This window comes from Scomber scombrus, chromosome 1 (genome assembly GCF_963691925.1).
Source record: "Scomber scombrus chromosome 1, fScoSco1.1, whole genome shotgun sequence".
Lineage (NCBI taxonomy): Eukaryota > Metazoa > Chordata > Actinopteri > Scombriformes > Scombridae > Scomber > Scomber scombrus.
In genome coordinates this window covers 1,748,197-1,770,386 of record NC_084970.1, presented here as the reverse complement: position 1 = coordinate 1,770,386, position 22,190 = coordinate 1,748,197, and the positions used below count along the sequence as shown (strand labels likewise).

The 22,190-nt window shown below is 39.8% G+C and overlaps 1 protein-coding gene and 1 pseudogene across 1 annotated transcript in view; both read right to left on the bottom strand.

Moving 5' to 3' along the window:
- The window catches only part of LOC133980375 (transmembrane channel-like protein 3), a 44,565-nt gene extending 41,231 nt beyond the window's left edge, over positions 1-3,334 (bottom strand). The window contains exons 1-2 of the mRNA XM_062419082.1: positions 3,222-3,334; positions 169-315 (exon numbers count right to left, since the gene is read on the bottom strand). Coding sequence (XP_062275066.1) covers positions 169-315; positions 3,222-3,334 — 260 coding nt within the window. The remainder of the gene's footprint in view (positions 1-168; positions 316-3,221) is intronic.
- A 9,732-nt stretch (positions 3,335-13,066) lies between these two features.
- LOC133979188 (G2/M phase-specific E3 ubiquitin-protein ligase-like) lies at positions 13,067-18,448 on the bottom strand (annotated as a pseudogene).
- Between the last annotated feature and the right edge of the window lie 3,742 nt (positions 18,449-22,190).

Here is a 22,190-nt window from a genome sequence, read left to right as displayed (position 1 = left end):
CACTTTCATTAAGAAAGAGAGAGAGAGAGAGAGAGAGAGAGAGAGAGAGAGAGAAATAGAGAGAGAGAGAGAGAGAGAGAGAGAGAGAGAGAGAGAGAGAGAGAGAGAGAGAGAGAGAGAGAGAAATACTCCACAGATATAGAGTGAAAAATCAAACAGAAGGGGTACTTTAAGACTTTGAGCTTGCGTCTCATTGGCCAGGGTCTGGTCCGAATGTTGGCGATGATCTCCTTCTGGTACTGAATGTTCTGGAACATCTCCTCTGGGTCGTTGCTGTCCGCCCGCTCATCCTCTTTATCTTCTTCATCAGAGAAGCTGTAGGATAACACACAGAGACACGTTTGTTACATCGTATAGAAAAGCAAAGAATGTAATCTTAGGGACTGTCTGACAACTATTAGTGGGGGGTGGCTGAATCCTTTGTTTCACTTATTATTTATTTGTTATTAATCATATTTTACACCAAAAATGTGTACAGCCAAGTATTTCTTGCAGCATGCAGTATGGGTGCAGCATGAACAGTCTGATCCCTCTCCCATTTTATTTTATTTTATTATATCGTACTTTATTTTTTACTTTACTTTAAATCATGTTTGTTGATCCTATGTCTCTCATGCTTGTCCTTATCATTACACTCTACTGTTACTTATACTGTATTGTTTTTGACACTATGTGGTGAAGCAAAAGATACCTTTCTACAATTTGGACAATAAAGTTCCTAACTCACTCACTCACTCACTCACTCACTCACTCACTCACTCACTCACTCACTCACTCACTCACTCACTCACTCACTCACTCACTCACTCACTCACTAACCCAGTAACTAACCCAGTAACTAACTTTCTTCCTTTTGAACTGTGCATTATTTTGAACCCTGGAAAAAAACACCATCCCCTCCAATATGTTTAAATAATATAGCAGTACTGAATTAGTGCAACTAGTCTTACTAAGAAGTAGGATTGTGTACTACATTTTAAATCCAGTTAATTCCAGCTGTTAATCTTTTTTTAAGGCTCTAAATTAAACCTTTTGTTTTGCCCTGCCCCCTGCCCTCATACCAAATAGTAAAAATTAACAAATTTGATTATTTTATGGTATATGTATGAGATCAGATATCTGACTGTCCACCATAATTCAACCAATTACATAATGCCTGAGTTATATCACCAAAGGTATTGGAGACTCAGAGGAGACTATTTCTTAATTGTTCCTAGCAGTGCACCATTAAATGGTATAAAACAGGTCAACTTAATACATGTAGATGGTTAAAATCACTGCTCACTGACTGAGACTACCAAGCTCCTACTACAGTATGACAAGCTACCAGTAAGCTCAGTTTCAAGCTGCTGATGTGGTTTTTGAGCACATGCTAACAACAATTCTACGTTTACAGTTCAGCTCGCTACAGAAGAACCGATGATGTTGTGTAGAGTGTTGTAGTATGTGTCTTCCATCATCGATCACATGCATGCACCGCATACATCATCATGCTAGAAGTGCTAAATGGAAATTGTGTTACATGCTAACTTTATGTGGCATATTTAAAAGGTTTTATTTGTAAGAATCATTAGTGACACCTTTTTCCTCGCTTACAATTCTCATAACTTCATAAAACATTTCTAATGCCTTGCGGACCGTGTTTTCACTGTACACTCATATACAAACACAGACGCCCACTGAGAGCCAACCTGCAAAAATATGTGTTAATCAACCACTCGAACCTGACTCAACCAACCATGTTTACTAAACACAGGTAGGCCCAGTGAGCTGTGGCTGGGGAGCAACAGGCTATGACCCGAGAGAGACGCACTGCGGTTTTGTTGTTAAATGGTTGATTTATTAGCTGGAGAGCTAATATCTGCAGGGTGTTTCCAGTCAGATAACACCATTTTTGTTGCGTATGCCACTGATTTGTCGACATAAGTGGGAGGGACTCAGGAGTACGCAAGTACGTACCATCCTTTGGATTTTCGTGATAAATCCAGCCAATGTCCTTTACATAGAGATCAGTTTACTGGCTGTTATAGACAACCAAGAAAGTCAGGGAAGGTCTCATTTTTTAAGTTACATTAGTATATGTTCACTCATTAGCAATACAAATGATGAAAACATGTCAATCACCTCACAATTCTACATATAGAACTTTCCTTCTTTCTGTTATGATCAGAATAAAGTCATGGTGGGAGTTTTTTGGTTAAGATGATTAAAGTTCCATCTCTAATAACTACTATGTACAGTAGCTCCACAAGTTTTCTGTGTTCCATCAAACTCAAGCAATGTTTTTAGTATAACTTGTTTCCCCAAACAAATAAATCTACTAATAAATCTGACAAGGGAAGAATAAAATAAAGTAGAACTCCTGGGTGACATAAAAAAAACCCCAAATATTCTCCCCAGAAAAGTCTAAAACTTAGCCCCCTAATTATCATCCAGTCCCTCATCAAACATCAACATTTGAATCGTTAAGTACCGCTGGTTATTATGAACATGCACAAAATAGCGGGGCTCCCTGAAACACTGTATTAATACTAAGGGATTTGTTCTGGTGAAATAAAGTCAACTGAAAAAAGGTGATGTGAAACATACTGAACAGTGTACAAGCTCAATGTTCTACTTGTTTGGTCATTTCAACTCCACATTTTGCATCCTCTCTTTAGCATTATCATTGGTAAAGAGAATTATATAATTATATAAAAGGAATTATTATTCATTTCAGATTAATATATACTTATATCTACTTGTGGCTGTAGATATAAGCCACAAATATTCAGTGCTACCTTGTGGTTTCATTATCACTTCTTCATGAAAAAGGGATGTATCCAGAGTATATCCAAAAAGTTAAACCAACAGCTGGATGGCAGAACAAAGAAAGAGTGGAGAGATGTATCCATAATTCTCCCTGTTGAACTGTCATTTCTTTCATCACTTAATTCAAAACTGATCAGTATATGTATATCACATTTTCACCTACAGACACATTCACAGTCTATTACAACCATGTGGTAATGAGCTCAGACTAAATTCACACGTGTCAGAATGTTTATGGATGGCAGGAAATAACACAACACACAAGGAATTCACTGATCACATTTAGTAAATGACCTACAGGATGTCACTAAATGCTCAGAGAGATGACATGTGTGAAGTGGAGAAGAGTGGAGCAAAAAAGACATCCTAGAAGTCCTGATCAAAGTGGGATTCAGAGTGAGCAGACTCACCCCTGCTGGTGGTCCTGGTAGGCTGAATAAATCCTCCTGGAGTTCTTCCTGATACTCTTGTGTCTCTTGGCCGCAGACCTGCTGCCAACCAGAGGCTCAGACACTGTACTCATGCTGACTGTGGTCAACTTACTGATCTGGACCCTGCTGGAGCATCTCACACACCAGCAGTACAGCTGAAACACACTCACCCATCAGTCCAATCACAGACATACTGAACACTTAAAGGGCCAGTACCACACACACACACACACACACACACACACACACACACACACACACACACACACCAGACACAAGCTAAAAATATTACAAAATTATATGAAAATAATTACAATTATTTAAAATACCATGTTGTATAGGAGTGTTTCAGGGGGCGGAGTGATTCATTCGTGTTTATAATTCTTATGGCCTGTGGGAAGACACTGTTGGACATTCTTTTTTTATAAAGATTTTCTCTGGCATAGACGCCTTTATTTGAAAGTAGAGAGACATGAAATTATGGGAGAGAGAGGAGGGTGTGACATGCAGAAAGGTCCGCCGGCCAGGACTCGAACCGGGGTCCACTGCCTACATGGCATGCGCTCTTAACCACTAGACCACCTGCGCGCCCCTGTTGGATATTCTGGCTGTCTTTGCTTTAATGGAGCCATATCTCTTGCCTATAAATTTGAAGTTAACTATTTTTTACTTTGTTGGTAAAATGACAGATTCTGAAACACTACAGGGCTAAAAAAAAAAAAAAAGCATTTCTTTGTTTAGAATCAATATGTATAAATATCTTTAAAGAAGCAGCCTTTTCACCACTCACCAATTTAACATACTAGTCTAAAACATGTGACTTAGATACTTTCTGCTTATTTAGAATTTTACAAAGAAATTGTAATGTATCCTGGGTTTCAAGTCACAAAATGTGGCTCTATACATTCTTTTGTAGGATGAAAATTTGATTTGCTTAATTTGGGCCAATCGGCTAAGTGTAACAGAAATGTAGAAGCGGGTCTCTGAAGTGTGTCATTACATTCAATATGGCCTGTTTTCCTTCCACATGGAAAATGGAGAAAATAAAGTCTGATATTGTAAAGCAGTAAGTGGACTGTCAGCTTCTAGGCTGTTATTTATGTTGCACCCAATAGATGTAGCTAGAGGTTTTACTGACATAAAAGTATTGTGGTACCATGGGCAGAGCACTACGTGTTTGTCTAAAGTACTAAATAAATGTCAGTGCCTCCAATTAAAATAAGTAAGCAAGTGTCTGATTTAAATCCCATGAAATTATTCAGCTTCTGTTACCTTTTCAACTATTATCTTAAAATGCATCTTTATGATGAATAAATGTGACACAACATACTGTACTTAAATGCAAAAATGCAACTGAACCTTTAACATAAATAACCACTCAATAAATAGCATATCAATGTACAAAAGCACTTAAGTATTTGTACCCTTATAACTCTGGAAGTTTTCCAATTCATCATGAATTTCCCTTTTAATTCTGTTTTGAACAAATATAAACTTTCACTGGCTTATTTAGCAATTTCCAATACTCAAGTGAACACACACATGCAGTGGCGGCTGGTGACAAAATGTTTGGGGGGGGGAAGCGCAGTTTGATGGTTGGTGGTCCTAGGGTTAGTGTCAAACAAACCGTAGAACCACTTCATACCGCAGCAAAAATATAAAAATAAGAAAGGAAAACCAATCTAAAAACAACACAACACACTATCAAGGCCGTAGCCAGGATTTTTCAAATACCGAGGTCAAAAAGAAGACCACAACTTAAGTATCAGTTTAAATGTAAGCCATGATGTATTTATAACGCTTTCTTGCTGTGCATTTCTCAGTCTTGGTCACTCTTGTGGTCCAGTTCTTTCTTATCACTTCCAATTTTGCAACTTAAATCAACTCCTATTTCACTTCCATGGTTGCCTATTTAAAAATTATAACTGCATTATATTATTTTCTTTGTTTGTTCTTAAAATGTGGAATGGAGCACAGCCTGCTGGGAGAAAAAGGGCTCGTCCAATGAATGAACAGTTTGCAAAATCGGGTCAAGTCCAATTCACAAATGTAGACATAAACATATTTCTGGCGATTTTCAAGTCGCAGTTCAACATCTACTGCAGCAGATATTTTTTCTGGAAGTGAGCACTATATAACTGCAACTTAAAAATCTCCAGTAATATGCTGACTGTATATTTGTGAATTTGTGACGTATCTGCTGACGGAAGCGCAACACAGCTGGAGCTGTTCTGTAAGGAAACCAGTTAAATTGGAAACCAGTTGGCAGATAACACCGGGGCCGGGGCCGGTGAAAAAATTGGCGGTGGATTTCAAGACCTCACTCTGCCGCTGGCTATAGCCGACTACTTTTGTTTTGACATGGCAGCGGTATCTGCAAGTACGTGTCACATGACTGTCCGTTGATGCAAGGATAATTGTCACGTCGGCTATTTTCACTTCACAATGAAACGAAACTTTTATCATATCTAATGCGATGGATGCGGAGAACCCGCTTGGAGACGGAGAAGCGCACAGCACAGGAGAAGGTGTGTGTGTTTGTGTGACTATAAATGCAGCGCGTGTGAGAGCAAAGCGTCCGTATAGCTCTGTGTTGCTGCTTATTAGACCGACACTGATCGCAAAATTTGAGGGCTTGCATTGACTCCCATTAGGCCGGCGCCCCGCACACAGGAAGTACATATAAAAATTAAGAAAATACCACATGGAATCAATTTATAATGAATGCTGACAGGTGCTGAGAGACTAACAGGCACATTTTACAAGCAAACACTTTTTATTTCATAATTATTTAGCATTATCTAATTAATTTATATTTAATAGGTTTAAGTAGACTTTCTCTCGATATTTGGAGGGGGTGTCGCCCCAGCGCCCCGCATTGACCAGCCGCCACTGCACACATGTCTGATAATAAACCCAGAATTAAATGCAAGTGCAATGCGAAGTATGGCAAGATGGCAAAGATGGAAGATTGGTGATATGACAACACTGTGAGTAGAATAGGGCTGTTATTAATTATTTCCATTTTCAATGGACAAGCTTCAGCTGCTTGATAGTTCATTATTAGAATCAGGTGTGTTAGAGTAGGACGATACCTAAAACATGCAGAGCAGTAGCTCTCCAGGAGCAGGGTTGGAGACCATTGGTACAGACAATAAAACATCAAGAAAAACACAGCTTCACAGTCCAAAGTGAGGTCTTCAAATGTCTTGTTTTGTCTGACTGTTGTTTTAAGGAAAAGCAGAAAATTCTGACTCAAATGGTTAACAAATGATCAATATAATAGCCAATTCATTCCTAGTCGATTGGCTAATCAATTAATCGACTAATCATTGAAGCAATCAGTGCTCTGGTTCTAATAGAGTTTAGAAGAAAGTTAGTTTAGAACAGAGTGGAAGACTTCAGCTCCTTATAGAGTCAAAGGAGTTTGGACTCATTTTATTCAGCCATGGCAGTTACAGGCCCAGTCACAAACTCACTTCTCTAACCTTTAGACCACCACTGCCCCTTTGATTCTCAGACATATGGTCTTAGTTCTCTCATTTCAAATAGAACCTTTTCTAAATGAATGATTCTTCTATATGCCTTTATTGAACCTTCATGAATATTTTTAGTTGATAGTGTAATGTGCCTTATGTTCACTTGGTTTCTGACTCTGTTCAGCTCTAATTTAAGCTGAGGAGCAGAAGGATCATAGAGCGGAAATGTGGCACTGGAGGCTGGAAAGATATCTCTTATTTAATTGGTAGCTGTTTGACTGGACTCAGTGGAGCACTTCTGACCACGGAGAACAGTTACAACATCTGATTTTAGATGGAAAACCTGAGTGTTACAACAGAATGATTAAACAGAGAGTTTAGACAGGTTTGTAGTGGTAAAGCCTGTACATAAATATTAAATAACACCAAAGTGAGACAGATGTGGGTCCTGCCTTTTTAAAGCATATTAGTGTCAGTGTTGTTTTTACATCATTGTAAGGCTGTAATCAGACTAAATCAGGCACTGGGTTGAGCAGAGGTGTGCAGTGGTGTGGAAGTGTTTTTGCTGTGGGACATAACCTCTGTGAAACAATCAGAAAATAACTTGTTATTGATCGGATTCCACGCCTTTCTCACTACCATTGCTCCCACTCTACATTCACTCTCTTGCTCGCTCTAAGATGTCAATGTGCAGATAGATAAACCACATCAGTCTATGGGGGAAGGTAACATGCATACCAAAGCTTAATTGAAACATTTTGCAAGTCGGCAACATTAGCAGCCAGGTAACTCATATCATTTAAAAAGAATACAAGATAATTACAATTTATTGTTGTTTCTAATATACAACAATAAATTGCTGTAATTTATATACAGCAAAAAACTGTAAAAGTATCGAGTAATATACTGTAATTATTTTTACAGTAATTAACAGCAATTTTACAGGCATTTTTGTCAGGTATTTATTTTGAATTCTACAGTCTATTTATCTATATGTTTGTAATGACACAACTATTTACTTCCTCTCTTTTCTCTTTTTCCTCAGTTAGTTCTCTTCTGCTTCTTCTTCTGCTTCAAACCTGTCCAGATGTGCCCCTGGCTTGTAGCAGAGCACAACAGTGTACCCCTCCCACTTTATTACCAAATGTAGACGTGGTTAGACATTTAAGGTGAATGTGTGGGTCTCAAACACAGTTTTTCCTTTGAAAATCCACAGGTTTGGTTCCACCACCTCTGTTTTCTTTTACATAGTTACATCTCCAAATTGTGTAAAAGAAGTTATAAATTATGTTCATTATTTAGTTTGTTTATTGTGACTCAGGAGGTAGAGCAGTCGTCCACCAATTGGAAGATTGGCGGTTCGATTCCCGGCTCCTCCAGTCCACACGTCGATGTGTCCTTGGGCGAGGCACTTAACCCCAAATTGCTCCCGTTGCTGCGCCAACAGTGTATGAATGTGTGTGAATGGATGAATGTGACATGTAGTGTAAAAGTGATTTGAGTGGTCAGAAGACTAGAAAAGTGCTAAATAAGTACAGTCCATTTACCATTGATTTACTTTAGCTCTCCTTGAATTGAGCCAACAAGCTTCAAAATTCAAAACTTTTACTTTGAAGGCAAGCCAGCTCTCAACTTCCTTTTCCAGTGTCCATTGTACAAGTTGGATAAAGGAACAAGAGGACACTGTCGTACACTGAACTGCATTGCATGTCTTAGGATAGTAAAACTAGGAAATACCCAGAAATTGTGATTTTTCATTATGTGCATGAATTACACTTCATGCACATAACTATCAAACTGTGTGTTGTAACTACAGAGTGAGTGTGTATCATTGCTGCTGCTTCATTTCTCACAGCTCCATGATTTACTTTTATCTTGCTTGACTGTGTATAAGAGTTATAGTTCTGGACCACACATGTAAGCTGAGCCTCTCTGCACAGATGACCACATCTGTGCTTTATAGCTCTGAGCTCCAACCAGAGCAGAATAATATCTCTGACCTTGCTGGGAACTCGAGGTCGTCCAGACAATCCCGCTCATGAATCCTGTCAGGTGTAAATCATACACAGCTTTGTTTACTGTACTTCACTTTCAAGCACCACACTCTGCTTTTTTTTTTGTTTATGCCAGAGTGAAATGTTGTGCACTGTAACTATTATTTGATGTTTGCTCAGCAGTGCAGATATTTGTGTATCCATTAATGTAGAGATCAGCCATTAAACACTGGCTGAAAAAATAGATTATGGATCACCTTTACTGTAAATCCTCAAGTTTTATATCAGCACAACTTGCGCTCAACCCCGATGAGAGAACAATCCATTTCAAAGTGCATTTTCCTTGTGAAAGTGATATGTTGAGAGCTGTGCTCACAGTGCTGTTTGAGGCTGTTAGTCCACTCTGAGTTTCGAAAATAGAACAGCAGCATCATAATGACCAGTGGAAATTAGATTGTGTGCTGCCACTCTTTTGTTGGCCTCCTGTTGTGTGATCTGAGAGGTGTAGAAAATATCTACTTCAAAACCCAATAAACTGAATGTGACAATGCAATGATTGTCATGAAGCTATGATGTCAGAAAATGTATAAACATGTTGTATAAATCAGTGATCATTCTTGCATCACTGGAACACCTGGACTGAACGTGGAAGCCGCAGTACACCGAGGCCGACAAACAATCTTGTTTACCGGACACCCTGCCATCTCACGGGCCCAGTATTTGGGCCCGTGCCGGTAAGTTTCCCCCTCCTATGACCATCTTAACCGTCCTGTTTCTGGGCCACTAAAACGCAGTGGACTCCAACTCCCACGTCAAAACTACACTGTCCATAGCTAGCCATTAGCAGACCAAACGTAAACAAACACATTGCTGCCGGAGCTGTTTTCTCTGTTTCCCCAGCTATCTTCTGCTCCAACCATGGCACCACACACCTCACCATCCTCCACACCCTGTGAGGACTGCCGGGAAGCAGAAAGAGACATCACTCACCTGAGGGAGGACATCAGACGGCTCTCAGACAAACTCTGGAAAAAAGACTATCTGTCCGACTTCATTGACGCTGCAGCCACACAGTCAAAAGTCATCTCCTCCATGAATTCGGCCGTTGCCGTCACCATTCTCTGGGACCCATCAACACCATTCCGCCGTCCCTCTTCATGTTCCACTCCCAGCTCATGGGCTCCCTGGTCAGAGGCCACGATCAGAGGTAAAACGGGAAATCCCCCTGCTGCCCCGCTGCCAGCCCTCCACCTCGCAAACCGCTTTGCCATGCTATCAGCTGATGTCACAGTCCACCCCACTGACATCCCCATGGCCGAGGCTGTTCCTGTGGAGCCGGACTGCATCCCAGTCCTTTCGGACCATAGCCCGCTATATTTAAAACTAAATCTCGAACAATCACAGAGAAACACCTTATGGAGATTAAACATACATATATTGAATCACATGAAGGACCAAATTAAGAAGGATATTACCGACTTTTTGGAACAGAACGACAATGGTGAGGTTACACGGTCAGGATGTCACAATGAGTAGCGTGGATGGACCCAAAAAGGCAGACAGTCAGGAATAAACAACTCAACAGAAAAACGCAGGCCGAACGGGACTGGACAGGAAAACCAAAACCTATATCGACATGGGGGAAATAACTAACAGGACACAGGTGCGAGAAACAAGACAGGTGAACCACATGAGGCAATCAACCAAGGAAGGGGGAACACAGGCAGAACAACTTTCCAAAATAAAACCCGAACTAACACAGGATGTGACACAGGATTTAATACAAGAAAGTGTGAAATTGAAATGGACATATAAAAATACAGAAAAGCATTCATTAAAGTGACAGTACAGGTATTGACACTTTGGTCTGAATATAACGTTCAGGCATAAGTTTAGTACGGTGGCCGGTAAGTGCAAAACTAAATTACAAAGTGCAAAACACTTTTACAAAGCATGAAACAAATTTACATGATGGGAAACATTTTTACATGTTGTTAAACAAAATGACATAAGCCAAACACTTTTACCACAGACATAACAAATTTACATTTTAGAAAACAAATTTACAAGTTGCGAAACAAAGGGGAATGTACCAAATGCCGGAAGTGATTGAGGATGAGGTCAAAAAGTTTGTATGGCGGAAAAGACTTGGTGGAGTGCATGGATGTAGTGAAAGTTTATGGTGTAAATGATGTTTTGCCCGTTTTGTGGGAACAACTTGAGCCAATTTACGCGGTTCTGTTCTTCGTGCGGACGTTCTTTAGAATGTTTAATGAACATGGACCAGACGGAAGGACCAGATATCTTGCATCGTTGCGTACAATATTCTCGTACAATGTAATTGTGGACATGATGTCAAGTTTACACGGTGTAAACATCAGCTTGCGGACTCTTAAAAGTAAACTCAGTCAAGCTGGGTTTTATCGCAGAAAGGATTATTCTTCTCCAAACGCCATAATTAACGCCATCAGGTTGGAACTTCGTGGACCTGGACAACTGTTTGGCTATCGAACGATGTGGCGATACTGAGACAAACGTACAATCTTCGAGTGAAGACAGATGATGTGATGAATTTGCTCCGGGAGATGAATCCTCGAGGGTGCGAGAGGAGAGCACGTAGAAGGTTTATAAGAAGAACTTACTACTCAATGGGACCGAACTATATGTGGCATGCAGATGGTTATGATAAACTAAAGCCATTCGGCTTGGCTCTCTCAGGATGCATAGATGGATTTTCACGTAAAGTGCTGTGGCTTGAATGTGGACCAACAAATAATAACCCAACAGTGATCGCTCAGAATTTCCTCTCATGTGTGCGAGACCTCGGTGTCGTTCCCATGAGACTGAGGACTGATTGTGGCTGCAATTCAGTCTACCCTACGCCACCATCATGATGACTACTACTCTGGGGCATCCAGCCACATGTATGGCTCATCCACAAATAACCAGTGTATTGAATCCTGGTGGTCCATATTTAGACGGGGAAGGTAAGTGGCGTTCATTAAGTAATTTTATTATGACTAACCTTTGATTTGATTTGTATGTTTATGTTCTATCGCAGATTAACTACTCTAAACATATATAACAGAGGCTGAGACTTTAACATGTTAATTTCAATTAATTACAAAGCCTTTAATTAGATTTATTTAACGGAGTCCCACTACTACTACTAATATATAATTACTTTGGATTATGTCAATTTCTATAGGTCTCAGTTCTGGATGGAGGGGACTCCAACATGCAGGAGTACTTTGACTTTGTTATGGAGTACAAACAACTACAGAAGCCAGAGAACTGGGAGTCTGCAACAGAACTGTACATGAAGCTAAAAGAAATTGCTCAGCTGTAAGTCAATGGGAAAGGGAATTTTCCCTCCCCACATTATCAAGTGTTTGCTCATTGAGGTTTCTGTCCTAATTTTTTTTATGAATCTATTTTGAATATACATGTCAAGAGCCATGAGATGACTGTGCTGTGATTTGGTACAAGACAAATAAAACTGAATTGAATTAAATATTGTCATGACTGAAAAACATGCAATTTTTCTGTTTTAAAATAGTTTGAAGGAAAAAAAAAAACTCACATGACCAATCACAGATGCAATCAGAAGGCAATGTCTGCATTTTTTATTGTTTGTTAACATAATATAACATTTGTGTTCCCATTGTTTAATTTCTTCAGATGAAAAAGTACCAAAATAATTTTGAAACTTCACAAGGAAAAGTGAATGACAAACTATGAAATCTGGAGTGGTGGAACACTGCAGTCTATGTTTGAACACCAAGTGTCACATCTTAATTTTTTCTGAGTTTGAAATCAATTGGTCAAAAGTATAGCAAAGTAATGAGTATTATATTTTTGTAAGTATAGAAAACAAAACTTCTTGAAATACTTGTTCCGTCTAAAACTTAACGGTAAAAATCTTAACTATGAGAAAAAAAGACATGCTCACATCTCTTTACATTATAAAAACACATTTAACAACAAGGAACAAACCACCTTTTCCGAATCTGGTCTCGAGGGGTGACACAGTCACACAGCCTATAAGCAGCCAAATCCTGGGGAATTTTGAATTCCAAAGTCCATGTGTGACTTAAACACAGTGTATGAATCTAGAAGTGGTAATTTCAATGTGTTTGAACATGTATTTGCAACTGGGAATGGGGAGTCATCCAGGAACTCTATTCTTAGCAATGGTTCCAATCCAGACGGGGGAGGTGAAGTCAGCCCAGTTGCAAACATTAAAACATCCTCCAGAGACACAGCAGCCTGACCTTCTGCAAAGAAAAACGCTCAGTTACATATTGGCAATGTATTTTCTCTACAAATTATTTAAAAAAAAAAAAGTGATTTACAAACCTTCACAATCAAGGACATAGTCCACCCAGTAGCCCAAAGTTTGACTTTCTTTAAGTCTCCTGTTACTCCCTGATGGACTGAGGTCAGGTTTGAAGAGTTCAAGACCAGTGAATGGCTTTTCAGAGTGGTACAGGACAGGGGCCAGCAAAGTAGGGTGTTGCTGTAGTGCAGTCAAAAACTGAAGAGCTGAAAGACCATCTTTGAATCTAAAAAGTTACCACAAACATTGTTTAACTGTGTAGTGCCAATCACATTTAAATGACCTAAAGAAACTTAAATGTTTTCTAAAAGTACTATCCACCCAAACATATACATTTGTAAAAATGGTTGTGTGTTGAACATTACTGATTTAAAGAAGAACCCTGTGTCTTGCTTTGCACTTGGCAGTGTAATTGTTACTCTACAGACTGCAAGAATTACGCACACAAACACAAGACTGGAATGACATGGGCCACATGAACACTTTTTGATTGGCATAAGACAGAGGAAGGGGAGACAGACATCACATACCAATTATACTAAATTAAGGCACACACATTCTTGCATAAACCACAGAGGGGGATGATGAGGCATTTCAAACAAATAAATCTTTAATACCAAAAAATAAAAATCTCATCTTCATTACAAATATGATCTTACCTGTCAATTATGTACCATCGGAGGTAGTCTGACACCATTTCTCTTTTCTTCAACAGTAGCAACATGTCTCAGACAGCCTGCTGTCTGTAACATTGTGCCGTGTCTTATGATGCATTCTCGCAGAGCATCCACTGAAGAAACATTCTCAATCTGAAAGACATAAGGGACACAAGCACTCATATCAATAACTATGTACAGTGTATACTGTATCTTCTTGCCCACTTTTTAATTCCATGACACAAGATGTGACATAAGATTACACCATGCATATCACAAATACTATCACAAACAATAAATAAAGCCAATTCTGTGTATGTGAGAAAACGCTGTTTAAAAAAACTGCAGGAACAACATAATACTCTGTCCTACCACACCATAGCCTACTCTCACCTCTTTCAAAGCTTTCCCTATTTCTTCATCAGTGATTGAATCAACTGTTGCCTTGAATGAAGGCTGGCCCACTAGATAATGTACAAGATCTTGTGACAGGAAATGCTGCCCCGGACCTCCATGCACCACTGACACCGCAATCATCTTTCCTGCCAGGTCGTATTCATCCTCCCTGACAGCTGTTAATGAATTTATGTTGTAAAATTAATACTTATCACATATTATATACTATAATGTATTGAGATGAAAAACACGTTTTTGAAAAATAGTTCAAGCAACAAAGCATGTGTCATGTGATATATAAAGTTAATGATCATTAACCATTAGTATTGTTCACATCTAACCCTATGCATACCATTTGCATTGTACACCAAGAACCGATGTCCTTCTGGGCCATCAAAAATGGGCCGGTCTTTCAGATGTTTCATTAGAGGAGTTAAAAACTCTCGTCTTGGCCCACCTGTGTCAATTCCTTCTTCCAAAACACCAGCATCATCTGTGAATTTTACCAGCAGGTCATAGGTTTCAGAATATGTTGTACGTTTGAAACCTCTGACTGCTCCATACCAAACATTAGCCCTTGAGATGTTGAATCTGCTAACTCTTCCATGATCAATAGGATGTGACAGGTTTGCAATAATGTCTGGTAATGTAATGCCCATCTCCTCCCTGTAATGACAAACATTTTTAATTAGTGCATATTCCAGGCAGTGCACAATTTGCTATTTTTACAAAAAAATATTTAACAGAAATATTGTACAGAGAAAAAACTAGAATGTCATAGTCAGCAGCTGTCAATTTACATTGCTGTGTGTTGCAAATTCCTCAAATTGACTGCAACCAGCTCCTCCTCGTCCTCTTCCTCTACACATGGTGCATACAGGTCTGTGTATTTACTGTTGAAAAATTACCATTCCTATATTAAAACATCTTAGAAACGCAAATATCTTTCCCATGTAATCAATCAATTTAAATTAAGTGAGTCACTATCGTTTTTTACTTACCCATAGCAAGTACTCCTGACCGGATTCGTTTCAGGTGGATCCAGATCCTCAATGTCAGATATTACTATCTGAAAAAAAAATTAAAATGTCTGAAACATCAGGAGTAAATTAGTAGTCCAGATAATCAACAGCAGAGGCAAAGCTCAGGGGATCCAGAAAACAGCAGTTCACAAAAAACGCTCAGAGGTCACAGTAAAAGTAGTCCAGAAAAACTCAATGTTCAAAAGTCCACAACAAAAGTCTTCACTCATAAGAGGAGTAATCAAGAATGCAAAAACAAGCTTGGCAGGGCAGAAAAACAAGCAGAATCCAACAAGGTGAACAAAGAGGTCAAACCTACAGTTCAGGGCTCCAACAGCACTCACAGAGAGAAGGACAGGACAATCTGACACAGAGCATGGAGTGAGCAGAGTTTAAGTGGGCCAATCAATTAGGCCAGCACAATCAGGGGCAGGTGGCAAACAATTAAGCAATCATGGGCAGCTCCAGACAAAACCACATGGCCAGGCCGTACACAAAGGAACCACCAGAGGGCAGGCAAAAAGGTAAACAAAACATGACAGATAGTGACAAAGAGATCCACAAACCTCCTCTAAAGTGCGTTTCTAGGCAAATGAAAAAAGTAATCCTATGCCTTTCCTATTTCCTTTTTATATTCTGCCAATTTGAATGGCCTTTCTGACCCAGGCACATGGACCACCTCTGTACAGTCTGGATACAAATGAAGGTATGGTCCTTCAGCCATGTTCTTGTTAAATGTTCTCATTTTTTGGACAGCCTGCTTCAGTAGATCAGGTGCTGCTACCTCCGGATCTGTATATAATGGGAGTGTTTTCCCTCTCTGAGGTTTTAAATCAGTTCCATGTGGCGCCATCAATCCTATGTTTATCTAGTAAAATAACAAAAAGATATAATTAACTTCACACACACACACACAAATATTTACTTACATATTTTACAGATATATCCATACACGTACCTGGACCTGTTTCCTTTCCTGTTTATATCTTCCTTTCGGCCCACAGTTAAAAGACTGGCGTTCTTTTGACTTTGACTTTCTGTACTCCATGAACTGTTTATATGATGGGCATGGTTGTTCTGCTGGAATGAGCGGAGTTCCGTATGAAAATAGAAAGTTAGCAGCAGCTAAAACAAACAGCAACAATTGTGCATTTAGCATAACTGAAAGCCTAAAATAAAAGAAAAAAAACTAGCAACGCCTACTAACTAAACGCGTTGCTATTCCGTGAAGGCAACGACTGGCTGTAAAATGAAACGGTGCACTTTAATTCACTTCATGTCTGACAGTGGCTTCAGGTAGTTAGCGCTATGCTACACTTACCTTGTTTAGCATTTTCCGGCTGGCCAACCGCGTGAATTGGCTCAAGTTGTTCCCACAAAACGGGCAAAACATCATTTACACCATAAACTTTCACTACATCCATGCACTCCACCAAGTCTTTTCCGCCATACAAACTTTTTGACCTCATCCTCAATCACTTCCGGCATTTGGTACATTCCCCTTCCGTAAGATTCTGGCGTTTGTAAATTTGTTTCGGGATTTGTAAAAGTGTTCTGCCACTTGTAAATTTGTTTCGCAACTTGTAAATTTGTTTTCTAAAATGTAAATTTGTTTTGTCTGTGGTAAAAGTGTTTGGCTTATGTAATTTTGTTGTTCCGCTACAGTGATGTGACAGCCCAATATGTTTCTAATACTGAAGATAGATATTGCCGACAAATCATTTCTGACTGACAAACTGACGCTTGTATGCATTCACTGAGGAAAGATTATGAAAATATAATACAACTTTCCCGCCAGAAATGTCTTTAGAACAAACATTAGAGATGAAACCTTTCTAAATTTGCCCTTTTCTGTTGGCGTGGAAGATGAATGTCCACCATGTTTTCACGTTGTTATACGTCTAGGGTGCAAATAGCTCAGCTGTGTGGCTGAGGCTATTTGTACCAGGGGTGCAAATAGACACTCCGTTAAAAAATTGGGGTCCTGAGTTGGCAGTGGCTTGAATGGCCAAATGCTTCCCATCCACAGCTCCACAGCCGCGAGGAAAATTCCACACAGGCATATCTGCGATGGACCTCCACTCCTCTGTGGTGGGCACAGCCATGAACTCCCCCACAAGACAGTCCCAAATAGCGGAGACCACGTCAGCCACAATCATGGACACAGTGGAGACCCCGACACGCAAGATGTTGGCGATGGTCGTGTAGGAGTCACAAGTGGCCAGGTATCTGCATCATAGAAAACATTTAATTTAGCTGATTTGTAGCACATTAGGTGATACTTTAGGTGGCAGTTTATAGTTTATTTAGATCCCCATTGGCTATTGTACATAAGTCATTTAACAATACTTCAGTACAGAAAATACACAAATACATAGGCCTACAGTATGCATCAAATTCATACTCAAGACTCAAAATACAAAACAACCACAAAGACACAACAAATAATCACATATGATAGCTCATATGATATCGCTACCACGTATGATAGCAGTACTATTTTATTGATATGGCTGCAGATGTGAAAGTGCTCAATCAATCAATGCATGTAATTTCTTTGTTGTAAAGGACTTTGAGCTGCATTTCATGTATGAAAAGTGCTATACAAATAAAGATCAGCACTGGTGAAAGGCGATCTGATCCTGTTTTCCAAAAAAAGGGCAACAACGAGGCTCACTGCTCAAGTTATGGCCAGTGTTTCGGTTTAACTGGTGACCGTGTGAACTGGTGACTTTTTCACATTACATTACGTTATGAGAGGTCAATGAGTCATCTGAACGCAACCAAACGTACATAAATGATTAGATATTACACAGATTATTATGTATTTTTAAAGGATTAAACTACAATCAATGGCTTTTTTTATGAGAAAGTCACCTATTAACACGGTACCAGTTAAACCGAAACACCGGCTGTGAAGCAACATTTCTCAGCAAAGCAGCAGCTAAATCTCCCCGTCAGTGACTTACTAGACAAAGTGAATATTTATTGATTTTGACACAACAATACACTGCTACTCATTGGAGAGAGATGGACAGGCGCTCCGCAGCTGAAATGGAGCGCCTGTAGTTGGTGTCCTGCCTGGAGATACTGGCGCCAACCCTAGCTAGCAAGTCCTCAAACTGAGCAACAGTCAGCCTGAAGTACCGCTGGAAACGGCCATCGTCCAGACGGAGCTCCTGTAGGAGACGGTGGAACTCGCCGAGCTCCGTGCGCCTCCGGAGGATATCATGTACCCAGAAACGACGGTGGCGGGCCCTCAGACGTGTCTCGGACTTCCAGATCAGGTACAGTGCAGCAATAGTTGTGATCTCAGCCATGGTTGATGAGCAATGTTGTTGTGTAGTGAAAATGGGCGGGCTCACGATGACGCATATACACAAAATGGTCACACGTCAAAACTCGAGCGACAGCGTGACAGATTCTCATTTGTCGCTCGACAACATCACGTTCATCGCTTTTGGTGTGAATGCCCAGTAAGACTCACACACTGTATACAGAGGGAGTGAAGCTGAAGCATTTGCTGGCATACATCAGTATATGACTATGGAATGACTCCAGTTCTGCAGCTGATCTAAGCCAAAATAAATAAAGGAACCCATGATGACAACATATTTTTAACAAGGGAACAGAAGCTCATTGTAGAGCAAAACTGCAGGCAACACAAAAGTTCAGGATTACACACCTGAAATGCAGATACTTTGGGACATCCTTGGGCCATCATGCATCCATAATTATTTCTGCTAGTTTCTGATGGGCTCGATCCACTCCTTGTCCCTAGCCTCAACTAGGGGACCATGGTGGAAGCTACCCAGTGCCCATTAATGCTCTCCTGTGACATGATCAAATAGAACAATCCACATGTCCTAAAATGCTAGTCATTGGAAGAGTAATGTCTACTTCTGTTACATGTGAACACATGATGCTGGTCTGCATAGGATACACAGAAATGTACAGACTTTACCATGTGTGATACCTGAGCCTGGATTCATGTGGCACGGAGCGCAAAATCCAGGACTACCCATTCGGCCATCACCTTTTGAAATAACATTAACATGGTATATGAAAAATTGTATTTGTCATTACTCATCACAAAATGTAACAGAGTCTACAATGAGAGCTGTGTGACAAACCTTATTCCAGATGTGAACTTCATATTCATCTTGACCAAAATGAGAAATGAAAAAAAATAAAAATTAATTCAAACTTACCGAGAATTCCTTTATTGCACCCACACAGTAGTGGTCCATGACTGTAGAATGTCATCCTGGTCACCATTCCCATGCTCATGAATTTGAACAGAAGTGCAACTTTGGCATAGTTGTTCCCTGACAAAAGGATATTGGTCGATCGGAGGAAGTCTTGTGCATCCCACATTTCAGACTTTTCATCCCCTCAGGTAAAGAGCCTGGGTGTCATCCTAGACAGCCCATTATCCTTTGAAGCCCACATCAGTAATGTTATTCGGTCTGCATACTTCCATCTACACAACATCAATCGTCTTCATCCCTCACTTACACCAACCTGCACCGCTATCCTTGTAAACACACTGATTACATCCCATCTGGACTATTGTAACTCTCTCCTCTTTGGTCTTCCTCAGAAATCTGTTCATAAACTCCAACTGGTCCAGAACACAGCCTTTGGAACTCTCTCCCACCAGACATTCACACTTCTGACTCTGTCTCTCACTGACTATGTAGTCACATTCATGTTTATTTATTTATCTTTGTAAAATTATACTAACTTCCACATCAATATTAGCTGATTTATTATGTTTGATGTACTGTTGTTTTATGTATGTCTTGTAAGATGTCCTTGACTGCTTTGAAATGTGCCTTTAAATAACATGCATTATTATAATTATTATTTCTGTAAAAATGTCATTTTCAAATTTCTTTTCCTACTGATGAAAAGCCACACCTGATCTATACACAGAAAATTCACTAGTCACAGAAAAATGACCCAGTCAATAGTTGAAGCAGTTCCCCTTGACTGTATCTCAACTTCAAGCGGTCCTGATGCACCACAATGTTGTCTGGTCTTGTGGTGAAGTGTCTTGCATTTGTTGACAGGTAGATGGAGGTTCTCTACAAGGTGCTGCAAGCAGCTGTAATATGTGATGGATGCAGGGTGGCCGATTATATCATCTTCACTTATAATGTTTATGGTGTCTGAAAATGAGGGCCTGTCTGTGGCTGAGTCTTCTTCAAACTCTACACTGTCATGCACTGTTTTTTTATACTAATTTCAGGAAGAGCATCTAGACAGATGTTTGTTTTAAGAGCCCCACCAGCTCTGCTGACACAAATATGGTCTTTAAAAAACACAACAAAAAATCTACAAAATGCCACACCATTGCTGGACTGAGAGAAGAGCAAAGTATAGAAACTTCCACAACACAAATGCGTGGCATGTACTCTGGATCATCACTGTCAGTGTTGTTATGCAGTTCCTCAGAGACACCCTCTTCTAAAATTGACAAATCCTCTGTGTCAACATCTGGACACCATGTTTCATCCTTCCAGTAAATGCTATGTAAGTCTCCCAACCCCCCCCCCCCCCCCCCCCTTCATGTTTTCCTCGACAACATGTCAAAGAAGGAAGGAAAGGAGGGAGGAAGGAAGGAAGGAAGGAAAGAGGGAGGGAGGAAGGAAGGAAGAAGGAAGGAAAGGAGGGAGGAAGGAAGGGAAGAAAGGAAGGAAGGAAGGTAGGAGGGAGGGTGGGAGACAGGAAAAGAGGAAGGAAGGAGAGAAGGACAGAGGAAAGAAGGAAGGTAATGGGAAGGAAAGAAAGAGAGAAGGAGGGAGGAAGGAAGGACAGAAGGAAGGAAGAAAGGAAAGAGAGATGAAGGAAAGAAAGAGAGAAGGAAGGAGGGAGGAAGGACAGACGGAAGGAAGGAAGGGAGGAAAGAAGGAACAGTCAAAATAGACGGTGTCAACGGGAGGACGATACGAAGGTTAAAAGCCACACATACAGTGTACTTATGAAAGTGGAAAAAGTATAAGCTAAGGACACACACACGCACACAGGTGTGTTTGTCAATGTAATATTGGACATAACATGCTTAATTATGTCATATAAATATGTAAGTAGGTCCTGATCAAAGGGATGCAATCACAAATGGGAAATAGAGGCAGTAAAGGGGAACAGGAAAGACACATGTAACCCAGGTTAAATAAACAGGCGTTTAATAAAAGTAACCTGAGTAAACATATCTGTTGCAGCACTAAAAGCGCTAAAAAGTCAAAATAAGTGAAGAAAACGCAGCTTTGATAACTCCTACACCTGTGTGATCACAGAAGGATCCAAAATCGACATCAACAAAGGAATAATTGCATTGGTGAGATATCTTTTATATGTGGGTGTTAGCCGTTAATGCTAACGGCTGAGCGTTGGCGCTAATGCTAACAATTATTTGATGTTGTAAGTAATTATTTTTTATAGGTCCACTTAAATACACTGTAGGTGGATAAAATATTTAATATTTATCATTCTTTTGTGGTTACACCATTTGACATTTTCAGGAGCATTCAGTTTTACCTTTGGTTAAAGAAAATGTTACAAATATCATTTCAAATGACATGAATGAACAAAAATACAAAAAAACACATTAATAAACGTGATGCTGCTTTTAAACAATTGTTTGTGTATAAACACATGTATGTCCTTCAATACAACACAGAAAATATACTTTTAATGTTTTTTTGTTTTTTTAAAAGATATATTGGAGAGCCCTGGTGGTCGAGCGGTTAGAGCGCATGCCACATAATCGCAGCGTCCCTGAATCGAATGCTGCAGGTCATTCTATGCTGCAGGTCATTCCCCTCTCTCTCTCTCTCTCTCTCCCTGTTTCCTGTCAGCATCTCTGCCAGTTACTCTCTGAAATGAATGCAGAGAGTAACTGCATTCACCCCCCCCCCCAAAAAAAAAAAAAAAAATTAAATTAAATATGATAATAAATGATAATGTTTATAGATCAAGGTCATAACTTTATATCAATGGCCAAGGAACTGCCTGATAAATGTTTATGTATAAGACTCATCCTTCAGCACAACAAAT